Consider the following 25625-nt stretch of genomic DNA (forward strand, 5'->3'; position numbering starts at 1 on the left):
TAGGTTTAATATAAAGGCAAGCTTCTTTAATGCCTATGGACTTGTATCATTACTGCCCGGTACTTAAAAAGCCTGCAGATGATAGTAGGTGCTTGGAATTTTTGAGAGGCCGTATGATGTAGATACATGATTTATTCTGTTGCCTGTGTCATATAAGTGATACATTCACCTGTTAAAGATGCTTCTAAAATGCAGCTAGCACTTTTATCTTCAAGCCAGCTGATACCAGTAGATGAACAGCAGAAAAGCCACAGCTGCACTTATCTAAATTTTTATCTAGGTCAAGGAACAGCCTGGTGACCCACTTGTAAACTATAACTCCCAGAATAAAAACAGTGGATGTCAGAATATGCCAGGAATTACATTTCAGCAACATATCCATGATTCCTGAAAAAGCAGGAAAACGTTAATCCTTTTTATAAGTTCAACAAATGGATCACTGTTGCTTGTAACTGTAGACAGAGATCTTACACGCAGCAGATCACTTCTATTTTTGAAATACCAACATCTATATTATATATTTGCAATTCCGCAAACAACTGTTACTCAACCTTATTTTGCTGAGGTAATAAAATAATAGCATCCATTAACTTGTGATTTCATCCATAGATCAAAATGTAACAGTGTCCTTCTGTATCCAAATCTTTCCTTGGCTTTAGTTAGTAGTAACTTGTGAGGTTAGCATCTCCTAGTTACGAGAGCACTCTTGGTTTTCTCAATGAGCAGATATAAAAAAGGTCTATTATTTATAATATTTGGTCAGTAGAACGTCCCATTAAAAAAGCAGAGCACAAATTGTATACCTTTTCCCTGTACTAGATATTTTTTTTGAAAAAAAACATGGTGCTAAGATATTGATTGCAATCGGCTCAGGTATCACTAATACAGAGTGTATCTGAAGAACTGCTGTTACTGTGGCCATTCTGAGTGAATTCACACCATTTGTGTAGTGGGCACATAAGTTGCCAGTATGGCGGGTGCTCATTGTTCGATCCTGGGTCTTGAATGTAGCACATATACTGACAGATTAATCCTCAATTCATCCATCTGGTGATGAAAATGGTGTTTACATCCTATGGCAACCACAAAACATTCAAGAATTGAAAAGTATATATAAATATAAATATTAATAAATATATATAAATATAATTATAGTAACCATATTTAAAATGTAAATGTTTTGCCTTGAAATCTTTTCAGATACAGAAGATATTGCAAAGTATAACATTTTCTTATTCTTCTTTAGCTCGCAAAGGAACAGATGGTGCTATACTTTCCAATAACTACTGTGATTTCTGTCTCGGAGACTCAAGCATTAACAAAAAAAGTGGACAACCAGAGGAGCTTGTGTCCTGTGCAGACTGTGGGCGCTCTGGTAGGTCATTCCTCTTTCTGCTCTGAGTCTGTCCTTAAAAGAACCGCAAGTTTCTCTTGTTGCTTGACTTTGTGCTTGGTTTTACATACTACGCATAACAGCTGCATGATATGGGTGAGAATGTATAACTTTCTATGTAAACTGCACGCCAAGGGAAACTTCAGTCACGCTCATACTATATTTTGGTCTGTACTGGATATCATTACAGACAAGTAGCACTATTCTGTGATATACCATTAATGGTCTTACTATATATGCAAGGGAAACATGAGTTTTGCACTGTAGCAAAATATGGTCAAGTCCAACTCTCCGTTATCCAACCTGTTTTGCATTATTAGACCATCTCTGCCCTTATTATTGACACAGACTCCCCTTGTCAAACCTCAAATATGTGCTATTACTGTGTCATGTACTACCCACCACTTTCCAGAGAAGACTTTTGGGCAAGTACAGTAGTACTCCATCAAAAGCAATTGTTTTAAGATTAATGTAAGAGCTATTTTCAGGAACAGTATTTGGATTTATGTACAATACATATTTACAAATTCTGGCATCCTGAATAAGAACCGAATTTCAACATGCCACTTGCATGGATATTGCTATAAGAAGGTAAGTTCCCTGCTTTTGGCAGTGCTTACAGTGGAGACCAAAGAAAATCTGAATCATATTTTTTTGTGTTTTGTTTGCATTTCATTTTACAAAGATATGGTTTATGGTGTAGAATGCCTATGTACCTAACTATCTCTGCAGTTCTGAGCATGATCAATCGTGCATAATTCATAGTTGTAACTCCGTCCTCTCTCATATACTGATAAACTTTTAAAGTTGCATTCCCTCTTGTCAAAACTTACACAAATGATGATGAATATCTTGGTATTAATCACGTAAATATACTTTTAATAGCTGCACAGTCAGTATTTATCTCCGATTTCATATTTATAGAATATTGCCATATGTACAATTTCATATTTAGAATTCGCCAGATTTTGTGAATAATTGTAAGGTCCCATTATTTAGTCTTGTTTGTACTTATTTATTTATTATTGTATTTAGTCTGTTTGTACTTATTCACTGTGTAAGCCATTCAGTTAGATGCTTGCAAGTGACTGTTACTTTGTTACTTGGGTTATACAGGGGAGTTGAAAAGAAATCAACTAGTAATCCAATATGTGATATACTGGTTGGTGGTTTGGGTGGGTTTAGGCCAAGAAGACGATCTTCAGGTGCTAGGTCACAATTCTATCAGGGCCCCTTCCTATTTGTGGCACATACCACTATATATAAGTCATCTGAGGAGAGATGGGTCAGGTGCAGGGCATAAAGTAAAAGAGGACTTTGAGCTGGTTGGGAAGTAGCAGCTTTGTGTTGACCTGTTTATCACTAATACTTACTGGATTTTAAGACGTGGTACAGAGCTGATAAAAAAATGTGGATAGCTTTTCATGTTTAAGATTAGCCTCATTTTGGAGGCTATAGAATTGAAACTCTTTCTTTATTAGCGACGATCATCCATCAGCCCACGTTTTGGTCAAAGAAAACTGTAGTGAGCACTAGATACCAACAAAATATTCATATATAGTAAAAAAAAAGGAACTATGTTATAGTTAACATTTTGGTAAATTGAACTATTTGATCATGAGAATGAAAATAGTTTTTTTGGGGGGGGGGGTAAATAAAAGTTATAGGAAGCCATGGAACTTGAGATGCACAGTTTTTGGCACCTTTTAAATATTCTTCATAATACAATTTACCTAATTTCCAGGATGGGTCTGATAAATATAATAATGCATTTATTACTCTTGGTTATTCTAATAAACTTGGCCAATAACTGTGTATCTCTTATTTAGAAACAATATGGGGGTGAATGCAAATTTAAAAGATCATGACAACATTATACTGAAAGGTGCTGACCACCAATCAGAATTAGCACAACAGGTGTCTCACTGTTCAGTTCTTTATGAAAATACCTTGAAGGATATATTGGTACATAATAGGCAAAAGCAAGTGATAAGCGTCTATTTCCTCATCTGTGAACAGGACAGTTTATAGATTGTTTGAATGAATTCTTTATGAGTTTAACAATATTTGCTTTCCAGTTTGCTTATTCCTTCAGCTGAATTTCGGTCATTTTGGCTCATTATTCATGGAGGTTGAAGCTTTTTGTTTGTATATATTCTATGCACACAGAAAAGCAATATTGCATTGGTACACAGTACTGTGTTAGGATGTCTGCATTTAGTAAACAACTTTTAAAAAAAAAAAAAGGACATGAACTGCTTGGGTTGTTCCAAAATGTATTGAATTTGCCATGTCCTTAAGATGTATTGGAAAAAAAAGCAAGCAAAAAGTAATAACCCCTTTGCTGCCAACATTGATGTATGAAAACACATTTTTATGGTAGAATTTGAATGCTTGCGAGCTTATATTTTTGTGAGTTTGGTTTGGTTCTGTCCTGGTGGTGTGGTTGTGCTAGTTTGTTGCATTGATAACTGAATGTCTGTTGCTTATCCCTTGTGCTGATATATTCATCATACATGTCAGCTCATTTGGGAAGAGAAAGCAGGAAGGAGGAGCTACACACCGCAGAGGACTTGTTCGGTTCCACGTCAGAAAGCGACACGTCAACATTTCATGGCTTTGACGAGGATGATTGGGAGGAGCCTTCCTCCCTTGGAGTGAATCTCTCCCCAACTGCAGAGGATCGGGGAGACTGCTAAATGACATTTTTCTGGATTACTCCTTTCTTCTTTTAATTAGAATTGTTCACTTTTTTGTCTACATTTTGTTCCCCCCTGCATTTCCAAAGCACAACTTTATCCAAACTGGACAGAACATAGATATTTTTTTTTAGATTGTTAAAAGACTGTGGGTGTACAATTTTTTTTAACTTATTATTTTTTTTTTTTAAACAGGTAGAATTCTTGTTTCCAGTATTGAACAGCCTGACTAGGGCTGAGTTTAAGGCCACTTTAAATTTGTACCTGAATACCATCAACGGTGGTGTTCACGTGTCATAAATAGTAGGCAGGTAAACACTGGAAGTCTTCTTATATTTTGGCTGCAATTCAGATTACCTCAAAGATAAGACTTTTGTAAATGATAGCTTCTGCATAAAGACTGTGTACATACAGTGTGGATTAAGCTTTGTAGTTCATCCCCCTTCTGAGTCTGATCGAAAACAGGAGCATGTTCCTTTAGAATCCTTTCACAAGACATTTTGCTTGAGACCCGAAGATCCATTGCTAGAGTCAAACTTGGGGGATACATAAACAAAAGAAAAGGATTAAATACCTCAGTTTTGAATACCCTTCTACAGTTGTCTATAGTATTTGTTTTTGTGTGGCTCGGAAGACTTTCTCCATTGTCTAAATAAAACTAGTTTTTTTCGATTGTTTAAAACCATCAACTAGAAGATACCAAAGCAAAACCCATTAATGGTCCACAGGGCAATGGACATGAGACCAAACTATCTTCAGTCCTGCTGAACTGCAAGCAAACGTCAACTGCAGCAGAACTGTAACAGGTATGGACCAACATGTTTCATTGTCATCATATCTGGTAACTACCTGTATTAGCCACTTTCATTCGTTTTTGTATGAATCATTATTAATTGTTCTGAATTGATTTCAAAGCCTACAGGAAATCTTAAGCCTAAATTGCCTATTAAAGAGACTGAAAAAATGACTTATTCTAAACAGTATGGACCAAACATCATACTCAGTCTGTTATTTCACTGTGTTCACTGTTATTTCCTCATCCTTCTTTTCTTTCCTGCTAGGCTGGTATTGCAATGGGAAATGTGTTTCTTACAGTTGCTTTTTGGTCAGGAGTTTGTGAAATGATTTTGATGTTACAAAACATAAGGCCTTGTTTCATTCAGAAGAACTGTTTTACATGTTCAGGTCTCGTTTGAAATCCGTTTTGCTCATTTTTAAGTTGATTCTATTAAATGGGCACCTGATTATTTCTATGGCCTTTGTATGTATGTATGTAAGTAGAACTTTTATAAAGCGCTACAAGGACACACAGCAATGTCCACAGGGAGGACAAGTATTATAATCAATACAATACATAAGTATAACTACACAGAAATGTCGTGCCACGTGGTATAAAACACAGTAGAAAGGAGGCCCTTGCCCATAGAGATTACAGTCTAAGAGTCCTTGATGTCTTTCTTATTTTTGATGAGAATAAAACTATATGGGTGGAATGGAAACAGAGTAATTTTTCATCTTAAAATAAATTCTAAAAAAAGGGTCACAATATTCCTTTTTGAAATAGTAAACAGCAATTATTTGAATGCTTCCAATTTTCTTTATATTCTATGAAGCCATGTTATCATTTAGCAGTTAAAACAAAATACTTCATGTTAGTATATTCTCCCAAAGCTTCTGCATTGCTTTATTACCCTTAAAAAAGAGCATGGCTTCTTTACTGCATCACTGGGATGTAGCCAGCCTAGCGCCCCACTAGGTACCAGGGGCAGCAAAAATGCTGCTCCCTGGTACTTTATGAGCGAATTTCCGGGGGAAGGGGGGCATCAGCAACTGCTGCTGCCTCAGGCGGCGGAGGGGCCAGGATCGCCCCTGTCAGCAACAAACACTACGATAACAATCCCCAAAATCTGTGTATAGCCAAATCAGAGAGAAATTGTCAACATTTTTCAGAACAGCAATTCCCATGTATAAATCACAGTTCTAAACAACTTCTAAAATACAGTACAAAGCGGCATTAAACGGGTAGTTCACCATAAAATGATATTTTAGCATGATATAGGCATTGATATTCTGTTATGAACCAGTTTGTATTTCTTTCATTTTGTTTTCTAGTTATTTGGAAAAAAGCAGCACTCTAGTTTTGCATTTTCTCAGCTATATTATTGCTATGGTCTTATTTTCCCTACAAGCTGGCCAGTGGTTGAATTAGAGATTGGAAGTGAATAATGGAGGGACTGAATAAAAAAAAGGAGTAATAAAAAGTAGCAATAACAACAAAATTGTAGCAAAACAATAGTTTTCTGGCTGCCGGGTTAGGGACCCCTATTTGAAAGCTGGAAACAAGCAGGAAGGCAAATATTTAAAAGACTATAAATAATAAATAACAAAGACAAATTGCAAAGCTGCTAGGAAGAGGACATTCTGTGACACACTAAAAGTTAACTTAAAGGTGAACCACAACCTTTAATATTCATGTATATGCAATATCCTCTTTTCAGCAGGATAAATCAGTTCTTGTATTATAATTTGCATTCTGTTGCAGATACTCTATTTAGATATAGTTATTCATGTGGTGCAGTGCTTAATCCAATCCAATTAAATACGTATGCATCACTTTTATTGCTCTTGCCCTGTGTCTTCAAAATCATGCAAAGCTTTGGGCTCATTTTAGAAAATACAAATACAATACATGCACATGCAACAAAATAAACCATGTCATTATAAAGACCATATGATTCTAAAACATAGAAATGTTATTTTTAACTGTGAAGCAGACGCAATATACAAAATATATATATATATTTTTTTTAAAAACTAAATCTAGAATAGACTTGTCAGTGTTATCTACATTTTAGCACAGATGCAGGAAGGTCACTGAAGTCTCTTATTCTAGTAACAGAACACAACATTGTGGGCAGCTGGGTGACACTGCTGATATGTTTCTGTGGACTGATGTGATGTACTACAGGTATGGGGCCTGTTATCCAGAATGCTCCGGACCCAGGGTTTTTCCAATAAGGGATATTTCCATAATTTCCATACCGGTAATTTCCATTCTCCATACATTAAGGGGCACATTTACTTATGTTCGAATATCGAGGGTTAATTAACCCTCGGTATTCGATCGTCGAAGTTAAATCCTTCGACTTCGAATATCGAAGTCGAAGGATTAAGCGCATTAAGCGTTATTCATTCGATCGAACGATCGAAGGAATAATCGTTCGATCGAACAATGAAATCCTTCGAATTGAACGATTTTAAGGATTTTAATCCATCAATCAAACGATTTTCCTTCGATCAGAAATTGGCTAGAAAGCCTATGGGGACCTTCCCCATAGGCTAACATTGATGCTCGGTAGGTTTTAGGTGGCGAAGTAGGTGGTCTAAGTATTTTTTAAAGAGACAGTACTTCGACTATCGAATGGTCGAATAGTCGAACGATTTTTAGTTTGAATCGTTCGATTCGAAGTCGTGGTCGAAGTAGCCAATTTGATGGTCGAAGTAGCCAAAAAAAACATTCAAAATTCGAAGTATTTTTTTATTCTATTCCTTCACTCGAGCTAAGTAAATGTGCCCCTAAGTCTGCTAAAGAATCATTTAAACATTACATAAACCCAATAGGATTTTTTGCCTCCAATAGTCATTAATTATATCATAGTTAGGATCAATTAAAAGGTACAGTTTTATTACTATAGAGGAAAAGGAGATCATTTTTAAAAACGACATTTATTTATTTAAAATGGAGTCTATGGGAGATGGCCTTTCCGTAATTTGGAGCTTTCTGGATAACAGTTTTCTGGATAATGGATCCCATACCTCTTAAAAATGGTAAAGTGCTTATGAGATTCCGTTTTGTTTTTCAAATCAGCCATTATCTTTTTTTAACAAAAAAATGCAATACTGGAATATACTATGGAAAAATCTCAAATCCAGGTAATAAAAATAATAAATCATACCTATTTTACACATTCCAGGCAAACAACATCCTGTACTAACTAATAAAAATTACTAGTGTTTTAACAATATGGTGGAACTTGAAAAACAAAGGGATAAGCAGTGCATTTTTTCATGTCATGAGCGGAAATGATGTCATACATAACCAGAAGTGACATCATGTGCAGTCACCTCCCAATACTAGGGTGGCACTGGACCGAAATACAGTGCTGGGGTCAATTCTATGTGTAATAACACTTGTGTGTTGTACAGATTTCATTGGTGTTGGTTTTGGAAGAATTACCTCTGTAATCCTTCATTAAAATGTCAATTAATGGTTGAAAAAAAATACATGTAAAAACATGTTCCGGTTTTTTAGTTGTTTATTTTCTAGAAAGCCAGAATATCAGAACTCATTCCTCTGTTTTTTCTCTTCTGCAGTCCACAATGCCTTTCGATGATCAGCAACTCCATCAAGAAAGCAATTTTAGTCGATGTTGATGCGAATAAGAAATGTAGCCTACCTACTGACACGCTGCACCCGGAGCCTGACACTTTGCTTGTGCAATATGAGTGGCTTTGCTGAAGATTTGGGGGGTTTGATTTTTATATATATTTTATTTTTAGTTTAGGAGCTGTGTTTGACACTCAGCCGGAATCCTTTAAGCATTGAAAAGACTGAATAAGAAAAAAAAAAAGTCTGTTATTTATTTCAATATTTAAAGAATCATTTGTATAATTGGCCAGCTAACGTTGCACAGTATTTTGGATTTTAAGGATTTTATCTGGACACTGAAAAGAAAGTAATATAAGTGAAAGACTGATGGGGGTTTTTATGATGAGAATAAACATATTCTGCCCAGTATACATGTTAACCACGTGGTTCTGTGTGGTAGGCTTTTTTTTGTTGTTGTATGGTGTTTTAGTAAAGCAACTCTTCTAGCAGAAAAACTGATGATACTTTTGAATGTAAGATCTGAAATAAGGAGACTAAGTGGCGTATTTATTAACTCTGGAGATACGCATCACATACCTCCCAACTGTCCCGTTTTTCGGGGGACAGTCCTGATTTTGACAGTCCTGGGTTTGTTACCGAAATGTCTTTACTTTCTCTTTGATCTCCTGCACTGAACAGTAGTGATGGGCGAATTTCCCGCAAAATTTGCGAAAATTCGTCTGTTTTCACTGAAAATGAGGGAAATTCAGACATTTTCACGAAAAATTTGCGAAATTCTGACCTTTTCACGCAAAATCAAGCAATTCGAACCTTTTCACGAAAAAAACGAGCATTTAGAATGTTTTCACGAAAAAATCGTGAAAATTGGAAATTGCCGCAGGTGAATTTTCACCGCAAATTTGTGCCTGGCCCATCACTACTGAACAGCCAGAAAAAGATGCAATGTTTCTAACTTTTTTTGAGCCCAGAATAGATACTTTTATAACTGTTTAAGATAAGCAGGTCTCTTGGGGAAACTAAGCTGCTGTGCAGCTTAAAGGGCAATTCACCTTCATTAGCAAATCTGTAAAACCACAACTGTGTTCAAACTTTCACAACCTGCCAAATTTTGTTAAATGGACATGGTAATTAAGGGGTGTGGTCACACAAATGGGCGTGATCAAACTAATTTCACCGCGTGGCAAATCTTTTTGACCCTCTTTCTCTTTCCAAAATGTTGGGAGGTATGACATTGCTACTGCCCATAGCAACCAATCGACAATCAGTTTTGAACAGTTACCTACAAGTTAGAAAGCAAAAATCTGATTGGTTTGCTATCTCTCCAGTGTTGATAAATATGCCCCTAAATGTACAATGGTGGTGTGCATATTGTTTATATTCTATTGTCCCTGAAATGCAGCACAGATGTTTTAATCAGTGGGCTTCAAAACGTTACTTGTTGCTAGTCACTACAAATACAGTAAGTGAACTCTCTTTATCTGTTATACTGTAACATATAATAGTGGATTGTATACCTGCACCCCAAGTACAAGAGAACTATGTGTGGCCTAGATGTTATTGTTGGCTTAAAGAAATAGCTCTTTGAATGTCCAGGAATGATGTAATAAAAGTCGCCCAAGGTCTAGTAACCCATAGCAATAAATGAGCAGGTATGATATTATAGTATCCTGTTAAAAGAATACAGATAATTGGTTACTATGAGTTACTAGACTCAAGCGTTCCATCTTGTATCATGCATTGTCTGCATCATGAATGTGACCGATTTAAATATTATTGTTATTCAAAATTACTCAAGTAAGTAGAGATGCAACGAATCCAGGATTTGGTTCGGGATTCGGCTTTTTTCAGCAGGATTCGGATTCGGCCGAATCCTTCTGCCTGGCCGAACCGAATCCCATCCCTAATTTGCATATGCAAATTAGGATTCGGTTTCGGTTCGGTATTCGGGCGAATCTTTCAAGAAGGATTCGGGGATCCGGCCGAATCCAAAATAGTGGATTCAGTGCATCCCTACAAGTAAGATACCAGAGTTTCTGACTAGATGAGCAACAGAGGAGCATAATAGGACCCATAGCATCAACTCCTCCAACAAAAGCACCTATGTTTATCATCATCATTTAATTATATAGACGGGTTCGGCAGTGCTTCACCTTAGTTTATAACCGACAGGAAATAAACGGTGAATATCAAACAAGGGTTTAAGGAGTACAATAGGATTAGATGGGCCTACATGCGAGAGTTTACAAACTAAAGGTTAGGGTACAATTGAGACATTAGGATTAGAGGAACAATTTTGTGATTTATGATACAGTAATGGGGTTTATGGGACAAAAACCCCTTTTAGAGAAAAGCAACATTTACGTCACAGAAATGAATGGTGCTTGACTGTAAAATAACAATAACAAAAGAAATTTGGCTGTGGAACAGTGATGTGCGTGCCAGGCCCAAAACCTGCGGGACCCATAGGTCAGTTGAGCTCTTCTCCTGCTCTCCCCGCCTATCACTGATGGCCCCTAAATTTATAGACTCATGCCCACCCTTTTCATGATGTCACTGCGAGGCGGGGGCGGGTCTATAAATAGAGAGGGGTACGGCGGGCCAGGTGCAGGTTGGGAGGGGTCAGTTAGGGTTGGGTGCAGGTTGAGAATTTTTCGACGCGCACATCACTACTGTGGAACACACTTTGTTGAATTAAAATCTTCACCTTTTTGGATAACTGTATCAGTTTGTTAAAGGGGTGGTTGACCTTTAAATTAGCATGTTATAGAATGGACAAGTCTATGCAACTTTTCAATTGGTCTTCATTTTTTATAGTTTTCAAATTATTTGCCTTCTTCTTCTGACTCTTTCCAGCTTTCATATGAGGGTCACCGACCCCATCTAAAAAAACAAAGGTTACACACTTATTGTTATATTGCTACTTTATATTACTTATTTTTCTAAACAGATCCTCTCCTATTCGTATTACAGTCTCTTATTCAAATCAATGCATGGTTGCTAGGGTAATTTGGACCCTAGCACCCAGATTGCTGAAATTGCAAACTGGAGAGCTGCTGAATAATAGGTTATATAATTTAAAAAAATCCCACAAATAATAAAAAATTAAAAACCAATTGCAATTTGTCTTGGAATACCACTCCCTATTCATACAAAACGTTCATTTAAAGGGGAACCATACCTTTAAACCACTTTGCAGCAGTAACCGAAAACCTCTTGCCCCAGTGCACAGTATTACTTATAAGCAGATACAGAACATGCTACAAAATTCAGAGTTTTGTACTGCACCCAGACCCGTTAAGTAAACAATATTTTATCTCCACCACTTAAAATGAGTCTTCAGGCAAGAACAGTGAAGCAATGTCACTCCCGATGTTACAAAATTAAATCCCCCATCACCTCTATATTAGCTGATGGAAGAATGTTGAGGACTGTGGTTTTCTAACATCTGATACGCTGAGGGGCAGATTTATCAAGGGTCGTATTTAATTCGAATTTAAAAAGACCAACTGAAATTTATTTAAAAAATGTAAATGTTTTTTTTTTCCAGGTGAATAGGCCGCTTTAGATCATATTCGAATCGTACGAATCGAAGTAACAGCGCCACCAATTGACTCCAAATAAGTTCTAGGGGGTCCCCCATAGGCTAAAACAGCAATTTGGCAGGTTGTAGATGGCGAATGGTCGAAGTCAATTTTTAAAGAGAAAGTACATGATAAATTTAAATTTTTTCAAATTCGAATCAAATCTGGACTATTAGCTCGAAAATTAGCTCGAAATTAGATTTTCACTTAGACCTTTGATAAATCTGCCCTGAGTGTTCCCTTTTCCCGCTTTATGCCATAGACACCTGAATGAGTAATCCACCTCAGTGGTCCCCCAAAATTCATTATATCGCAATGTGGCAATTCAAAGTGGTGGCTTTGAATTGTATGAATAACCTGTTTGTATCAGTTAGCATTAGGTTTTTGTTAGCGATGCACCGAATCCAGGATTTGATTCGGGATTCAGCCTATTTCAGCAGGATTCGGATTCGGGCGAATCCTTCTGCCCGGCCGAACCGAATCCTAATTTGCATATGCAATTTAGGGGCGGGGAGAAAAATCGCGTGACTTTTTGTCATAAAATAAGGAAGTAAAAAATGTTTTCCCCTTCCCACCCCTAATTTGCATATGCAAATTAGGGTTCGGATTCGGTTCGGTATTCGACCGAATCTCTCGCAAAGGATTCGGGGGTTCGGCAGAATCCAAAATAGTGGATTCAGCGCATCCCTAGTTTTTGTGTTTAAGTGACTGCCCTCTGCCGTCTGATTAAAAGGGAACTCGTTGCCCCTGCTCTATATGTGTCTTGTCTATAGAAATTACTTGCTAACAGCTAGTAAGACAATTAATCACAATCTTTTACTGGATAGCCATAAGCCATACTTACATATATTTAACCGAGAATGGCCAAAACTGGGAGAAATGTTTCAAACGGAATCTATATATTCAATGGGCTTAACCACTTCTGAATAGTGTTGGGATATAAATGTGGTTAGTCTACATAGAGTTGTCAGTATATTCTCTTGCTACTCACAGACATAAGCACCACACAACTGCCTTCCCTGAATGACTCATTGGAACAAAGGAAGATTACAGGTGTCTCTGAGATTTAACCAAGTTCAACCACAGGCTCTGGCTTGGTCTCTACTTACATATGTTGTGGAATTTTATCAGTAATTATACACAGTATATTACAACTAATTATAAAATCAGTATATTTTTCCACTTTGGTACCTGCATTTTAAAGAAAACCCCATTCTGTCTATTGGGTTTCTTAGAGCCTTAGATAATACATAATTATGAACTTGCTCCAATTACACTATTATTGAATAAGAAACACACACAAAAAAATTGTTTTCTAGAAATGATACCACATTGCCAGAAAATTCATAGTAAATATTATTTGTAAAAGCCTTTAGGGCATTTTTATTTCCTGGTGTTACTGGGCTTTTAGTTTGAAGCACAATCTTTTTTATTTATATCCTTGTTCTGACCCATCAGTTTAATTAATTATGTCCATCCCACCAGCAAGGCCACAGTACTTCACTTTCCATCCTAAAGTAAGTTACCCATTATGTGACCATTAAAATGATTTGCTTGTCACACAAGTTATTGCCATGACATTTGTTTTTGAAAGTTCCAACTGGACCTTCTGAGCAGCTTTGGCTGTCGGCTGCAGATAGAGCCATTATCAGAAACCCATTTTAACCGATTTAGTGCAAAGTGCCCTGTAACTAGCACTAAATATTGCACTAGGCCTAGTACTTTGCATTTCTGCCCCTTGACAGAAGCCACCCCAGTGATCTGGGCTTGTTTTACAATAGATAACAGTTCATAACTCAGTAAGTTCTGAACAGATAACTTTTCTGTTTTCTTGTAAGATATATAGTGAATAAAGTACCCCCTCTTGTAAAATATAAGGATATTATAAGCTACCAAGGAGTTTCATGACCATATAAAAACACGAGGCCGAAGGGCAAATGTTTTTATACAGGTCATGGAACTCCGTGGTGACTTCTACTGATAGGTAAACCTTCTTCTTGTCTATTTGGCTTACTTTTTATCTTAAACACTGTAATTTATAAAGAAACAGTAGCCATGCAACAGGAGAGAAAAGTTATAGAATACTGTCGGGGGCACAGAGAGAGGAGAGGACACAAAAGAAGTCCCTGTATTCCATAACAATTTTGATTTTGAAAATTTTGATTATTTTTAGTAATCTATCAAGGCATATTGGGGATAACAAGCTGGAGAGTATTGTGAAGTTACATGTTGAGTGATAATTAATTTTAAAATGTACACATAGAACATGGTCTCATTGCAGAAGAGTGACATTAGTCTTGGATTACCTACATAGGACCCTTAGGGTGAAGACACACAGAGCTATTGGGTGCTAGACTAATGCGCAGTAATACTGGCCTCATATGAAGATATCTCCATGCAGAGCACAGCATTGAAAAATGTTGTTAATTTGGTGTCCCAAATAAAGGGATTTGCAGTTTGATTTCTTCTTATCTGCCAAACTGTTGTAGAATAGAGAATTATCCTCTCTCCCTTGGATATGGGTGTGAATTTAAATGTTTTATATGACCATTATTGCAGTTTGTTTCAAGAAAGCAAATGTTATAGTAAATGGAACATTCTTGGTTCAGAAAAATGTCTACAGAACCATTTTTTTCTAATATTTTCACTTCTGTAAAGGCGCTACGATAGATAACTTGCATAGGATAATTTGGAAGTTTCATGCCAGATCTAACAATACTGGCAGATCAGAATCAGTGCAGAACACAAGATCATTGTTTGTGGTGTGCTGCTTATTTTGGGAAAGATTTCACACAATAATCAGTTTGAATTTGTAATAGATGTCAAACCAATAATCTAAACGCACAGTTTATGCCTCAGTTTAGTGCTTGGGCAGAAGGCTGGGTTGTTTTCAATTTTCATGTGTAGGCCATGTGTGCAAACACATTTTTAACAAGTGCATGCAGAGGGCAATAGATGGCTCTGTGGAAAAATGTAATTGTATGTGTGCAAAGGTTTCTGTGTGCAAAGGTTTCTGTGTGCTCCACAATTATTATGTGCAATACATAAATTGTATGTGTTCGAGAGCAAGCAGATTAGAGGGAGCATTGTCTCTGTTACACAGACTGTTGAAGCCTCCTCCTGCTCTTTAAGAGGGTGTCCTCTTTACAGGTGTCCTGTATCTAGACACACTTTTATACATCCCATCAACACTCTATACGTACATTTGCGATTATTAGAATGAACTAGCTTTCGGTCATTGTCGATATGTTCTCATTTTAATTCACAGTTCAAAACAAGTACATCAACTTTATTCTTTTCCAGATCGCTCTGTTGATGTACACATGGAAAGCATACCAAACCATCACTGAAGCCCCTTCCCACCTGGTGGACATAGAAAGAGGCAATAAGCGCCTCCCAGACTCCTTCCTGTTATAACTGAAAGGAGAAAAAAAAAACCCCTTCCATTCTCAAAGCAATGGCAATAGGATTCTCCTCGGTCTCACCATTTGTGAGGCCAACAATATTCTCCAACCCCCTTTTCATTATAATGGACTGTTCAAATACTGTATATAAAGCACCTTAGTTATTTAAATTGCCTCCTCTTTCCATAATGTAGTGCTCTGATATAATGCATTCAATGTACTGACTGTTGTAATTTTTAATTCTGTTTTGGTGTAGCTTTTCTAGATAAATGGCTCAGCTCTGGTAACAGATTTCCATAGTTTTTCAAAAACTGTCCCTCGGTGAGAACTGCGGTTGTCTGAGCATTTTATTGCATTGTCCAGGCTATGTATAATACTGCACCAACCAAAAACCATTGAGAGGGTATCACACAACTGGCCTTGTAAAGCATAGATACAAGGCAGCAGTTGGTTCAGTGAGTTCTACTGCAGTTGCCCCATTGCCTACATAACTACATGTTCTATTTCAAATCAGGGACAGGTAATGGCCTGCATCCATCAACAAGCTCAGCTGATGCTACGAAAACGGAAATTCACAGATTGAGTGCCATATATTGCATAACCCCATTCTACACCTACCATGTGCATTACATGTTTAGGTACATTTACATGCCACCAGGAAACATAAGCGTGTTTCTGTACATGCTCTTTCCATATGACGAAGTACTGGGGACTTCTAAACATAGAATTGGATAGGAGAAATGAAATAATTGTGTCTGTTTGAGTTTCTATACTAAGACTAGACTAAGCTAGTCCAAAGTGCAATCCCCAGCACACAATATAACTAACCACGCTTAGTCAAACTTGGAAATGTTTTCGTTAACCTGGTGAAACAATGGTTAAAAAGGAGTGTAAAATACATGTCTCTCCTCTGTGTTCCACTAACTTGCAGAATATTACAGCATAGCTTGAAAAGAAAAAACATTTTAACTACAGATTGTTGGCCAGGCATGCCTTTGTATTGAAAAATGATAAGTAGCGGATATTTTGTAAAGATTCTATTCCTTAATTTTGTGGCTGTTTCTTCTTGGCAGATGATTAGCTTTAAGTAATGACATTTGTGCAGAACCCCTGCTCTTAATGCTCTTTACCCTGTGCACATGAATGGTCTCTGTGATTTCATTTAACGTTATTTTAACAACGTCTTTGTAGTGTATAAAGAGATGAGCCATAGGTATATAGTTTGATTCATTGGGCCCTTCTTAGGCCAGAGTCACTCTGTACTTGCAGCTGTACCTGATGCTTACAAGCGTATTAAATATTTCAACATTTGAAAAACACCAATTGTCTCTGAATATGTCTTATTTGCTTCACTTACATATTTCTGCTTTTCCTATGTGCAGCTCTCCAATTGAATTACAAAGCTGTAGATCAGTAATTGGCTGGACACAAGTTGCTCGTTATTCAAGATATTATGTTATCGATATTGAGCTGAAATGGCCTGTATTAGGGCATGCAAATCTCATATTAGTGCAATTTGGTCACACAGGCAAACATAGTGGGCTGATTCTGTTGGCCAGCTTGTCAGCCAGTGAACTGATATTTGTGTTTAATCAGGAAAATGCTGTTTTGTCTGCCCTTTTGTCCAATCAGCTTTGTTGCAGTAATACAACTGGTTGAGTATCCAGAACAAAAAACATGTACAGGTACTAGATCTGTTCCCATATGGATCAGGTCCTATACCTGTATATGTATATTGACCTGTATTATGTGTTGTAGGATGAAAAAACACAACGCTATGTTTAAGGGTAATGGCACATGGCTTGTTTTATTCTCCCCAGATAAAATGTCAAGAATTGTTTCTACCAAAAATGAAAAGAACGTTGCTGTGGTTATAGCGAATCCAATGTCAACTTATATTTACCATAACCATAGCAACTGATACACTTTTTTGGGTTTGGTCTTGAGAGATTACAACCCGAGCAAATATCAAAGGAAAAATCTCTAGAAAATGTCACGTGTCCTAAAATGAAAGGGTGGAATTGCACTTGAACTTTATCTTAACATAAGATGTCTGTTTGTCTTGATTGTCCCATATTTTATGATGTTTGAATTGCCATTAAAGTGAGTTTTAAATGTAAAACAACCCAAATATAAATACCCAGTGTATTTGTTGCCTGCAAGCCAAAGTAAAATGTCATGTTTAGTGGCTTATTTGGGTGGATAATCCTGACTGAATTGTAAAGCAAAAAAGGTCTGAAGTCCAAATGAGCTATTCTTTAGTAAATTCCCCAGTAGAAGGAGAAATGAAAGTACTGTTCTACTATTGCTTTGCCAATGGATCTGCAGGGCAGATTGTGTTCTCTATGTTGTATAAAATGAATAACTCAGCACATGTGGAGGTAATTTCTTTCCTTTACATGTGAATGCATAAATTTGATTTACTACAATAAATATACAGAACAAAATGAACAAATGTTAAACGTTTGCTGACACTGATCTTGACTTATGATGACTTAAAAAATGTGGACTTACTGGGAAATTACTAGCATGGGAGTTAGTCTTCTCAACACATTGACTTCAGAGGTGCAAATCGACACCTGTATCAGAACATTTAAAAAATATGCTCACATCTTAAATACCAGTAAAAAATATTGGGCATTGGTTAACCCCCATAAAAATGTTAATCTGTGAACAAACAAGATTCTGATTTATCAAATACTGATCTAAGGATTATGAAGGATTCCCTGCATTTTAATATTTTACTAACTTATTATGTTTCTTACAAATTGACGCATTTATCAAAGCTGAACTTATGTCAGTTAGACTGCATGGGTAGCCAAACACTATTCTTTGTAGTTTGGAAGTATTCAGGACAGACTTAAGGGTTGGACGCATAATCTTGTGTCTTGGGCACAAAGCATAGTTAGCAATTCCCAAAAAATGCCTGGTTCTCCTCCTGTAGCACAGGGTGGGGGCTTGTTGGAGGAACGTGGGTGGCAGCAGGCAGGGGGCCTAGGGATGAAGATGGACAGTTGCTGCACAAGAGTGGCAGGGTGGGGAATGGGGTGGCAGCGGACAAATGGGTGGCCTTGGGTGCCATTACCTCTTGGTCCGGCTCTAGCATCTAGCAGTATTTCCCTTGAACAAATCGTTCCAGGATGGAAAAGGATAGTCCTGATTCTGTCTTCCCTTTGAATTTTACATTAGGGAAGGGAGTAAGAATTCAATAGGTGAGGTGCTCAACTGCTCAAAGCAGTCATATTCTTAAAAAAGTTAAAGGTATCAGCTTTGAAAATGTTACTAAAAAAAAAACTGCTAGGAATCCTTTAGAATTCCCCAGTTTATCTGATAAATCTGCCTCTGAATTGAGTTTTTTCACAAATTTTGAGGGTGGTTAAAGGGAATATGGTATTACAATTACTTTATAATACAGCCAATTTTGACCTGCCCTGACTGTGACAACTGATTGGACTAGGCCATTAAAAAGGTACCTGCTGTGAAGAAGAAAGAAAGTCTGAATATTTGCCTCAGTCATTACTATAAAAAAAGGAAAGAAGTGTAACTGTATTTTACTTCCGTGTTTTTTTTTTATTTTTCTTGCAGAAGGAAGTCTGCCATTAATCTTTCTGGGTCCTTCCTCTTAGCTGAAGTCTGGACTGGAAACACATGTTGGGGCCAGGATGTTTATGCTGCCCCAAACTTTAGGCGCACCTGCCTCCCTTCCATTTTAGGGAATGTTGTCTTTTTGTTTTTCTGTTATGGTATGAAAATGCATAAAGTAGCTGTGTCATTTGGGTTTTTTTGTACCCCCCTCAAAGCTCTTGTAAATGAAATATACATTAACAAAGCTGCTTGTCTAATCCAACCTGACTTTTACAGGTAATTGTTAGATGGAACAAACCAAGCACTCAGATATGGCAACATGCTGAACTCTATATATTGTCAGTATTTACTCTTCTAGATGTTATTGTATATTCCAGTTTGATCTTAAGAGCTCTGAGTCATTTTGCTTTTGCTTACAGTATGAGTGAGAGGGAATCCCTATGTGACTGGCAGCAAAAGGGTTATTGCTTGCTTTTCCCAAATAGTCGCTATCCCTGTTGCACTTGTACATGTTTTACACTATGAAGCCTACAAGATCCCACATTGTGTATTTCTGGCTTTCCTTTAGGCCATCCGACCTGCTTGCAGTTCACTGTGAATATGACAGAGGCCGTCAAAACCTACCAGTGGCAATGCATCGAGTGCAAATCCTGTGTTGTCTGTGGGACATCTGAGAATGATGTGAGTTGCCAGAGATTGTTCTTAATTATGGTTGGGAGAAAGACACAATCTCTGCAGGGGTGTAAAGGCAGTGCTCATCTCGACACCCCTTAATGAATGAGCCCTTTTATATTTTCTCATATATATTCCAAATCATTAGAGGAATCCTAATCTTCCTTAATGTGGCACATGTGTTTATAAATATGTTCATCTGGTATATTGAGCTGACACCTGCTGAATGACACTGAAGTGCCCCTAACAAGTTTCAGAGAATGTTATATTTAATATGAAACCATTTGGATTTGCGAATGCCCTCACGCATGTACATGTCACAATGCATTTGAATTTTATATTTGAAAAAGCCTTATTTTAGGTTTATGGACCCTCAATATATGGATGCATAAAGAGAGGAAGGGTCTATGCATACATCTCATGTTTGTACAGGAGCAATGTTTATGTCAATGGAATCTACATTTAAGTGTATTTATTTTAGGAACAGCTGCTTTTTTGTGATGACTGTGACCGTGGATACCACATGTACTGTCTAATCCCACCCATGGCTGAACCTCCAGAAGGTATGAGCCTGTCCAAAAGCTCTAACAATAGATACATTATTAAACCGTATGAGACAAAAGGGTGCTGCTGATAAATGAATAAGATTTGGGAAATTAGAAAAACTGTAACTCTTCAGCTGCTGCTGCTAAGGATGATGAGTGTTGTAGTTGAGTAATAGTCGCATTACCATGTGATTGCTATCCTTAAGCTGGCCATAGACGCAAAGATCCGATCGTACGAATCAACGTACGATCGGACTTTCCCATCTCCCGACCCTCCACTAACCATTCAGATCAAAGTCTTTACCATTCCGATCAAATAAGAACAGATCACCCAATGTTCTGCCCCTGACGGCAATCGTACGATACTTATGTCTGACAACACTAGTGACAGTCTCCCTCTGAAAATCATACGATCGGCAATACACGCAGAGATATTATCGGCAGCCGACAGAAATTTTCTAACCTGTCCGATCGACCAAACGACCGATCTCCGACGGACGAAAAATGTCGGGACTCTCCACACATGGTCCGAAAATCGTACAAATCCACGATTCGTACGATCGGATCTTTGCGTCTATGGCCAGCTTTAAAGGGGAACTCCACAAAACATAACTTTGCAATATACATCAATTAAAAAATATGCAGACTTTTCATGCTTTTTAATGGTTTTGGAAAAGTTCCCTAAGTCTAGCCCCCGCTCTCCTGCTGATCTGACTACTTTGCTGAGCTGACTGACTACTGTTACTTTGTTTCTTCAATTAATATGGAGTCAGCGCTGCAATAGCTTAGGGAAACAAGCAGTATAGCATGTCTTCAATGATTACTCAGCAAATCCAGTTATTTAGTTTACCTATACTAGATATACCATGACCTGGATGAATGAAAATCTTCATAGTCATAAGCCGTACAGCAAAATAATAAAATAATAATATATAGTGTAGTATATTTACACCTTCTTTTTGGTCTATTGAGCCCACTTCAAAATCTCAATTGAACAGAGTTCATATACACATCACGCTCATGTATCTCACATGTGTGCTAATTTCAAATCACCGCGTGTGGTTTAGATGTATATTTAGAAACGTTTAATAGTTTTCTATGCCCATCAAAGTAACTAATCCTGGTCAGCATATATGATCCCACGTTGTAGAATTGTAGCCAGTTTTCAAGCATCGCGATTCACCAGTCAATAGTTCACACGCACTCACAGCGGTTGTGCCCTGACAAGCATTGCCTCTCTGCCGCGAGTGCCCTTTTTGGTTGCCTGGTGATGATGTCGGGTGCTCGCTTGACGCGTTTTGCAGGTCCGAAATTGTGGAAAGGCCACCAAGGCCCGGGCCTAGGGTGGCAGGATTTTAGGGGGCGGCATGCTGCCCAACCACACCCACATTGGTTCAAAAACACTGGGGATGCGCAGGACTGTTGCGCAGGGCTTTGTATGAACAGCCATCTGTCCTTAGCCTGCATCCTCCAAACCCCACAATTCCTTGCACATGTGAATTCAATAAGAAAAGGAACATCACAGTGCAATGCATTGTGGGTTATGTAGTTCATGCATTCTGTCTGTAAGCTGTGGAGAAGTTGTTACAATTTGTAACATCAGTGTTTAGTCCCTCCTTCCCTGCCAGGATTTCAAATGATGCAGAAAGAGAAGAATTGTTAAACAGCTGGATTTTAGCATAGAAAATGGCATTTATTCAGGGGCGTAACTACCGGGGGAGCAGGGGGTGCAAATGGGCCAGGGCCCGCACCCCCGCAGGGCCCCCCCGGAAGATCGTGCGTGCTGCAGCCGGCTGGAGTCGGCTGCAGCGGCAGAGAAAAATCGCGCAGACGAGGGTGGGGGCGGGCCCGTCTGCACGGCCCGCACCAGGGCCCGCCCCCACCAAGTTACATTACTGCATTTATTCATACTTTTTGAAGTAACAGGTATCTGTGATGGGTATATTAGGGGTGTCTGTGTTATGTGGACCTCTTTATCACATTTTTGGTTTGGAAGCTGGAGTTCCCCTTTAAAGGGAAACTATCACAAAAATGAAAATTTAATATAACCTTTATCATACAGAAATAAGAAATTTTCGAAATACAATTCATTAAACATTCTGTACTGTTTCTGAAATAATCAAGTTTATCATCACTATTCCTTTCTCAGCATCTTCTTTCTCTTCATTCTGTCTTCATGCAGCAGTTGGGTGTCAGATAATCATTGACAGTTAGATCCAATATATCTTATAGGTGACTCCTTTTGCATAGAAGATGCATTAGAGCTCACTATTTAAAATCACCAGACATCATGTCTCTCTACATGCAAAATTTGTGCAAAAGTCAGTTATTTTGTTATATTTTTTTGTACTGGAATCAGTTATTTGAATGAGCTCTAATACATCTGCTAGGAAAGATGCACCCCCCTATAACATATATTGGATCTAACTGTCAACTACTCTCTGACACCCAACTGCTGTATGAAGACAGAACGAAGAGAACACATGCTGAGAGGGATAGTGAACATAAACTGAAACAATGCAGAATATTTATTTAATTGCATTTACAAAATGTCTCATTTTAGTATGATGAAGCCTTTAAAGTTCCCCTTTAAAAAAATCATAAAATCATACTGGCCTACTGTTCCCAGATCAGATTGTCCAGATAATGCACTGAAAATGCTTACATGTTGATGCTCCTATCACTTCTAACCTCCCTTTGTCCTGCATAGGACAGTACTGTGCACTATAGTCCAAATCAAAGATCAATGGGGATTGGTCAATTGGACAAGGAGGTATAACTTTAAATATCTGCTCAACTAAACAGTATTTAGCATGTTATAATGATTGCAGGCTTAGATAGAGTATATGGTCCATAGTGATGTGCTGGTTGACCAAAACCTGTAGTGAGCTGCGGATTGACCACAATTTGGGCAGGTTAGGGTTGAAATTTGGCCAACCATTGCAGGTTAGGGTTGGGTGTGGGTCAGACTGAACTAGTTTTATTAATTGTCAGACAAACCTTGTTTACTTATTCTCTTTACTAAACAGGAAGCTGGAGCTGCCATTTGTGTGTGAACGAATTAAAGGAGAAGACCTCGTTCTCCATCTAAATGAACTATGCCCTGCTATGCAGAGAGAAAACCATTTCTTGCCTGGGAAGAAGAAAGACCAAGCATTTCTCTCACTCACACGTAAAGCTCATCATTTGGTTTTCTTTTGTTACCATCCTGCTGATTTACTAGTATTAAAACCACCAGAAGTCGATGTACAGTTTGACTTTTGGGGGTTTTCTGGGAAACCCTAGACAGATGCACTGCCAGGACTGATCGAGTTATTTAGGTATGGTTTGCAGTGCTGCCTATTCCAAGATATTCTTCAGTATTCGTTATGGCTGGTCTGACATTTCATAAGCTAGGTTTGTACATCTAGGGACATAGGTTACAAGCTACATTAAACACATATTATGGGTGCGGGAGTTCACACTAACACTGCTCTTCTTTCAAGACTGCTCAGTCATGTATTGCTTTGCTTCTCTTGCTTCAGCTGCCTATCTGTCTATACCTTATATAACACTGACGCAAGCTCTTCATTGACAAGCCACTTGTCATGCCTTTAAAATGCTTTTTAATATTTAAAGGGACATTAGTGCTAACAAACCTATGCTGCTCATTAATTGTATAATACCTATGGAACGAGCCACAGATTTAGAACCCATTTAATAATATGTTCATGTGCATTCTCCCTTTTTGTGACTGGCTGTACAATGCAGAACACTGACCGGTGCCTTTGGAGGAAGCAAAGGTTATGAATGGGGAGAATGACACTGTTCTCTAAGTATCAGTGGCCTACAGTAAGTCCATGCAAGGGATTTCAATGTATTGTGATCTGGGTTCAGAAATGTTCTCCTTATAATTTAGACATTCCTATATTTATGTATGGCATGCTTTATTGTTCCATTCCATACCTGTCAACTGTCCAGTTTTTCCCCAAATTTCAAGACAAGGAAGGGGAGGTGTTACGTGAAAGGGGCAGGGGGGGTCGGGTTATAGCTAAATCTGGATTGGGCCAGATTGTCCTGATTCTTTTCATATGGGGAGGATGCTGGCAGGTATACTGTTCTTACACAAAACAATTAAAACTGGAAAATATCTTACTGCTCTCTTGTGCCACGCTTATACATGAAACACTGGCACGTTGGACTTATTAGAGGGTATGACGTTTCAGAGAGGAAGCATTCGTTTCTCCAGTTTCCTTGTTTCCCCAGTAAAGGAGAGGGACAAAGTTCCGATATGATTATAACTCCAGATACCATTCAGTAAGAAAAATTGATATCAGCTGCAGATTTTCAACGGGAGAAATGGTGAGATAGGTTTTTCTTATTAGATGGAATCTGTCCAGTTGTTTCCTGGGGAAAGCCTAAAGCTGGCCATAGATACAGTATAACCTTAATATTAGACAAACGATTGTGCGGTGCAATCTCCCGACCTACCACTAACCATTCAGATTGAATAAAGTAGTAAAAGAACAAATCGGGTGTTGTTCTGTGACTCTGTCACTGACAGCAATCGTGCGACAAATAGTAGTGATAGTCTCCCATTGATATTGTCAGATAGACAATACATGCAGAGATATTATCACTAGTCAATATAAATCTTCTGTCTGATTGACTAAATGATCGACATGGAACGAAAAATGTCGGGACGATCCACACATGATCCGAAAGTCATACGAATCAAGAATTCATACGTCTGTATCTATGGCCAGCTTAACAGAGCAGTGGGTGAAGAATTATCCGTTCATGCCATGTTGACTCCCTGTGGTGCAGGGATGGGGCTAAAGTACTTGGGGATACACCACAAAATGCCAGTATGCTTTATAATTGTAAGGACACGTGACTTCAATCTGTTTGGCGGGACAGACACATGCATTTCACCCCTCTTTTAGCAAATGGGTATTAGAGTATCAGTATTAAGAAAAAGATATCGCACTTGATTTTATAACATTTTACTGAATGGCATTTAATATCTGTTACACATTTCAGTTGTGTTCTTTTAAATAAAACTTGATTTCCCATCAGTTTATACAGTACCTGTCTCTTTCTTTATTCCTGTGCAGGAGTCTTTGGTTATTAACTATCAGGATACTGTCACTGGGTCTGTGCCATTCCCACTATACATAACATACTATACTAAATGGGGGAACTGTGGCGAAAATGAAAATGTAATATAAGCTTCATCATACTGAAATAAGAAACTTTCTAAATACACTCAATTAAAAATTCTGTACCATTTCTGAAATAATCAAGTTTATCTTCACTATCCCACTCTCAGCATCTGTTTCTCTTCATTCTGTCTCCATGCAGCAGTTGGGTGTCA

The 25625-nt window shown here is 37.9% G+C and overlaps 1 protein-coding gene across 6 annotated transcripts in view; it reads left to right on the forward strand.

Moving 5' to 3' along the window:
- dpf3.L (D4, zinc and double PHD fingers, family 3 L homeolog) overlaps nt 1–25326 on the forward strand; it is a 148672-nt gene extending 123346 nt beyond the window's left edge. For 2 of the 6 annotated variants that reach the window (XM_041573294.1, XM_018231079.2), the window contains 4 exons: nt 1247–1375; nt 19621–19733; nt 20206–20287; nt 23299–25326. In XM_041573294.1, the coding sequence (XP_041429228.1) occupies nt 1247–1375; nt 19621–19733; nt 20206–20287; nt 23299–23360 (386 nt within the window). In that variant the 3' untranslated portion in view covers nt 23361–25326. Of the gene's footprint in view, nt 1–1246; nt 1376–3916; nt 4899–8466; nt 8908–19620; nt 19734–20205; nt 20288–23298 lie in introns of those variants that run through there. The other 4 variants (XR_005963491.1, XR_001932738.2, XM_041573295.1 and 1 more) reach the window with 3 other exon arrangements.
- The last annotated feature ends 299 nt before the right edge of the window (nt 25327–25625 follow it).

This window comes from Xenopus laevis, chromosome 8L (genome assembly GCF_017654675.1).
Source record: "Xenopus laevis strain J_2021 chromosome 8L, Xenopus_laevis_v10.1, whole genome shotgun sequence".
NCBI classification, from domain to species: domain Eukaryota; kingdom Metazoa; phylum Chordata; class Amphibia; order Anura; family Pipidae; genus Xenopus; species Xenopus laevis.